The 5547-nt window shown below is 44.4% G+C and overlaps 1 protein-coding gene across 1 annotated transcript; it reads left to right on the top strand.

The window, feature by feature from the left end:
• Positions 1 to 385: 385 nt before the first annotated feature.
• CBX1 (chromobox 1) lies at positions 386 to 4442 on the top strand (the record flags this gene model as incomplete). Its single annotated transcript, XM_084237383.1, has 4 exons — positions 386 to 525; positions 957 to 1134; positions 1992 to 2086; positions 4298 to 4442. The coding sequence occupies 4 exons, from the start codon at positions 386 to 388 to the stop codon at positions 4440 to 4442; spliced, it is 558 nt and encodes a 185-aa protein (XP_084093509.1).
• Between the last annotated feature and the right edge of the window lie 1105 nt (positions 4443 to 5547).

A 5547-nucleotide genomic window follows, 5' to 3' on the forward strand; every position in this document is an offset into this window, starting at 1 on the left:
GAGAGGTCTACTGGGCCATGTGGGTTAGTTCCCTGGCAGGGAATCAAACTCGTGCTGCAGTGGCTGCAGATAGCTTCATAGTGCAACTTAATCCCTTCTGCCACCAAAGAGGCCCCCAGGATTGAAAAGTTTTAAGTGGATATGCAAAAATAAAATTTTGCTGTGATTAGTTGGGGCTGTTTTGTGAACTCGGAAAACTATTGCCTATTGAAGATGAACAGGAATAATAATATAAGCAGCATGTCTTACTAAAGTCATCTATGATGGCCTGGTTCTCTTACCATTTAACATTCACCTAGCCAAGAAGAGTGTGCCCTAATGTCCTTTTTATTTCCTTTATCATTTTAGCAGCGTCACCCTTTATACCAGAAAGCTGGCGGGCACTATGGGGAAAAAACAAAACAAGAAGAAAGTAGAGGAGGTGCTAGAAGAGGAGGAAGAGGAATATGTGGTGGAAAAAGTTCTTGACCGCCGAGTGGTAAAGGGCAAAGTGGAGTACCTCCTAAAGTGGAAAGGTTTCTCTGAGTAAGTTTCATGGACACGGGGAAATGCATTCTTTCAGTCACCAACCAGATCTCGGGAGTCTAGAAATGTGTGTGGCCTCGGTGCTCTGACTCAGGCCTGGCCTTCATGGTTTATATTCTAATTAGAAAATGAGCCCTGTGTACAAAATGCTGTAATGCAAGACAGTGACTTCTGAGGAACATTTTTGTGTTTGGCTTTAGAAAAAGTAATTTTTCTTTGAAGGAGGCAAGTTTCCAAATTTTCAGTTTAAAAAGCCTTCCCGCCCTACCCCACTAAGCTTTGCCAAGTTCCTGGTCTTAGACAACATCCAGTTACTCATCATCAACTGCTTTTTCCCGAGGACACCAGCTCTCGTCTTCCTGTGCCTCTCCTTAGTGCGACTATGCTAACTCTGAGTGGAAAGTGAGACTCACTGTGCCCTCTGGTTTCAGCGAGGACAACACATGGGAGCCAGAAGAGAACCTGGACTGCCCTGACCTCATTGCTGAGTTTCTACAGTCACAGAAAACGGCACATGAGACAGATAAATCAGAGGGAGGCAAGCGCAAAGCTGACTCTGATTCTGAAGATAAGGGAGAGGAGAGCAAACCAAAGAAGAAGAAAGAAGAGGTAAGGCAGAAGTAAGACTCTACTAACTCAGAATTCCTACTGCTGTCAAGGAAGCTGAATGCAAGATTTTTTCCCCAAGATTGATTTATTTATGCATACAAGAACTGGGGTACAGGCCAGAGATGGGAAGGGGGGGAGAGAGGATTCACCAAGGACAGAGTGGGGAGCAGAACAGGCAGACTGACTGAAACACACTGCTGAGGGGAGCAGCGGGCGAGACAGGAGAGGTCTGTTGCGCCATGTGGGTATCTCCTCATCCAGGGATCGAACTGGTGCTGCAGTGGCTGCGGACAGCTTCATAATGCTACGTCTTAACCCCTTTGCACCACCAGGGAGGCCCCTGAAAGCAATAATTGAAGCACTTTTGTTTTGCTGCTGCTTGGATCTTAGCAACTGTCTCTGAATCCTTCCAGAATTTTAGACTAATGCTTAAAAGTGTTCGGGGCTCACTCGTGAAGCCACATAGTCTATGCTTAATTAATAAGAGAGTCAGGAACAATAAGTGTAACACTTATGGGACAGGCATAAGTGCAAATGAATTCACGCCTGTAAATAGATCGTTTTCGATGTTTTAAACACAGGTTTGAATACCTTAAAATAAGTTGTGTTTTGAGGGTGAAGAGTTGTGAACATGTATTTTGCTTGAGATGTATTTCCCTTTTTACATATGAAGAAAACGCAAGCATTTTAAACCTTGATAGAATCATCAGGATCCTAAAAGGCTTGTCTTGGAGCCAAGGTATTGGTGAAATATTGGCAAAAGCATGTGATTACTTTAGCCAAAGATACAGGAATGACTACAGTCGGGATAGCAGCCTCATTTAGTTAAAATTCTTCCATCCATTTGATTTTTGCAGTCAGAAAAACCACGAGGCTTTGCCCGGGGTTTGGAGCCAGAGCGGATTATTGGAGCTACAGACTCCAGTGGAGAACTCATGTTCCTGATGAAATGGTGAGTCTGCCAGCAGCTCTGTGTGGTTGTTGTTTTCTTCTTCCCATCTGTTCCATGCCAGAGGAAAAGAGTTGGACCTTCGAAATTCCAGTCGCCCAGTTGTGAAATCTTTAAGATGGCATAGCCCTTCGATAGTGACCCTCGGCCTGACTACCAACCTGGACTCATGAGTTACAGGTAGGGGCCCTTAGGGTTCTTAGATCTTTGCCCATGTTTTTAGGTGGTAGGAGAAAATCTAGACGTGGAGAGGGTATGGGAGAATCACATTTCACTTCTGTAAATGAAGGGAAAAGTAAGAAATGTGATTGAGCCACCCTTCCCTATTACCCCTTCCTGAAGAAAGATCAGCTGTTAACTTCTCAGTGTTAGAATTTCTATAGCTCTTTTGCCTTGACTGCTAGATTCCTTCCAGTGTGTGAATATTCTTAATTCCAGGATCAGCCAGCAGGGGTCAGCAAGGTTCCCTTTGCTATCCTGAGCAGAGAACAAGTCTACTTTTTTCCATTTTGAATATAAATACCAGTGGTAGTGATACTCTGTGAAACTGCTTCATGAGAGCAGTTGTCTTGAGAATCTTAAGAACTGTAATTAACCCAAAATCTCGATAATAATTTCCCTACTTTTTTTTCCTAAAAGGAGGCTTTCCTCCCTTTCTTTTGCTTGTTGAAATGTTTGGGTGTCCCCCCCTCCCCCCAACCAGGTGGATCATAGTCATTGTTCTTAAGATATAAATTAGGAGCAGATAATTCTAAGCCTTTGTTAATGGCCACAAAATTCTAGCGGCTTTGTCCTTGGTCAGTCCAGAACTTTTACAGAAACTCATTCCCCCCTCCCCTCTGTACAAGGTGGCCAGAGAAGCCCACCTGAGCAGCACTGAGCCTGTTATCACAAGCAGCTACACCTGTGCCCTTCCTCGGGGTTCCTTTGGTTACTGAATCAGCCACCCTTGTCTGCCTTATGTATGGCTGTCGTCCTGTAGGAGGAATGTTCATTTTTAAGGTGTTGCATATGGGGGGAAATAATTGACACCCCGAGTTACTCATCCAGCTACAACACACTTTCTCTGCCTGCCTGTCACCAGTCTGAGTGACATAGTATCTCCACGTTGCTGAAAATTGCTCTCCTTTGGTGGACTCATGGTGTGTGTAAAGCTTATAGCTGAATGTAACTCTGTAGGCTAAGATTGAATGTTGATTATAAAACTCAGTTCATTTTAATGTGATTTCCTGGAGAATTGGAGAGATTTGTCCATTTCCAAAATAGTAAATGTTTTTATTTGGCAAAATGCCTGTACCTGACCTCTGAGAAAACCGTTGACTGAACAGTCAGCAAGGGGCGGGCAGCAGTTTCCAGGTTCCCCTGTGTCAGTAACTGCTGCTCCATCCCAGTCTCTTTAGTATATTGTTGCAATCAGCAAATCTTACTGGCTTGCTCTTTTCGGGTTCTGTGAGGCGGTGTGGTTTTAGTTTACCTGTTACTGGGGTTTGGAAGTTTTAGGTAGTGCCTTGTCAGAGATCCTGTCATAGGTCTGTGGCCTGCTCTATGCTACTGCCTTGGTGACCTGAAGGTAGAGCTTTTTCCTCAGTCCTTTATGATGTGTGTGAGTCTCAAAATTTTGAGAACATTTAGAAATTCGGAAAAATAGAATTGTTAACAGTTCCTTCGTTTTCTGCCTCCCAGTGTTGAAGCTCATCATTTCAAAGCACCTGGGAGTTGTGGCATATCTGTGTGTGCATGGCATTTGGTAATGTTAAACAGTGTAACTGTGAGTCAGCAAGAAAGTGTCCCATCTGCATTGGCTCTGGCCTGTGCCACATGGGTAAATCTTATTATCTGACTTGGTATTAAATCTGATGACAAAGCCAGGACGTCTCAGTGGGTTCTTATCAGCTGAGATACAGCCTTTGGAAGAGTGTGGTACTCTTGTCTGCCCCCAGAGAATCTGAGTCATGCATCCCTCCCCTCCCCCTCCTTTTCCAGAAGTTCAGATGTGTTAGGCGACCTAGCTTCTGACAAATATACCCAAAGGGGATTTTCAGCAAAAGCTCTCTAAAGATGTCACTTAACTAAAAACTGCCGGTAAATGATGTTTAGAGCCTTCCCTACCCTACTCTTCTGGAATTAATATTTTTAAAACCCTGTCCCTTAAGTGATCTAACTTAGGAGACCCACCAGCACCTGGTCTCAAAGTCTCTCTGCTTTGTTCTGCAGGAAGAACTCTGATGAGGCTGACCTGGTCCCTGCCAAGGAAGCCAATGTCAAGTGCCCACAGGTTGTCATATCCTTCTATGAGGAAAGGCTGACGTGGCATTCCTACCCCTCCGAGGATGATGACAAAAAAGATGACAAGAATTAACACTCTTGAGTATCAGCCCCTGTCACATCTGACTGTGGGTTTCAAGTGGGGAGGAAAGGAGTTCTGCTTTCTTGACACCATAGAGGTGGCTTGAGAAGATGTCCTTTGAAGAGCCAGTATAGATTGTGCCCTACAGCAGCCCAAGTGCTTTAAAGCTGTTCCATGTTGTATAGTTTGCACACCCATCCCAGTGGAGGGGAAGGAGGAGAAGTGTTTTAAGGCAACCCACTCTGCACTCGGCTGAGAAAAAGGCCTTCTATGAAGGACAAAATTTGCAGAATGGGTGTGGGAGAGCAAAAAAAAAAAAAAAATACTGTAGATCTTCAAAGAGCATCTCCACAACCCACAGCCTTCTTCCCAATAGTGTTAACTCTGCATTTTCACAGCGTAGCATGTGTGTAGTTTTTGGCTATTACTGGTGTATTATTTGGGGTGGGAGGGATAGGGTGGGGCGGAAGGGAGATGGGTAGGATCACTTTTGTTAAAATTTGGGGCCTGATTGGGGGAAATGGTGAAACAACGAAAAGACCAACCAACCAATGATGATTTGGTTCTATGTCCAGAATATTTTATCTTTTCCAAAAATGTTATTGGCGACATGAATGAGGACCGTGAGGACTGTTTAAAAGCTGTGAATGCCTGAAACTTAAAAGCCAAGGTGTTCTCTGCCTAAGCTTAACGCTGTTCCCAACAAAGGACTAAGCCAGTTAATAACCTACCAAAGCTGCCATTTGGGGGATGGAAACTGAGGAGGGGAAATCTTTTATTGGGGTGTATACACAGGCAGAGCATTCTGTCTTAGAGGTGCTAATCTTGAAATTGACACAAAGACCCTTTTTCAATTATAGTTACAAATACCAGCTTGTCCGTCCAAGCCACTGGCTGAGGTATTTGGGGAGGGGAAGAGGGTGATCTAGGAGGTGGGAGAGTAGGGACAGACAAGGGCCCATGTTGTTAGGGTGGAAAACTCTTGGAGACTTTTTTTTGAACTTTGAAACCATTGGTGCCAGGGTTCAGTCACTGACAGCACAAGTTCCATTGAATCACTTCAAGAGTTGAATGAGTTGAGCCCTGGTCTCAGGAGATTAGACTTTCATACTGGGGC

Source organism: Talpa europaea, assembly GCF_964194135.1.
Source record: "Talpa europaea genome assembly, chromosome: 7".
NCBI lineage: Eukaryota > Metazoa > Chordata > Mammalia > Eulipotyphla > Talpidae > Talpa > Talpa europaea.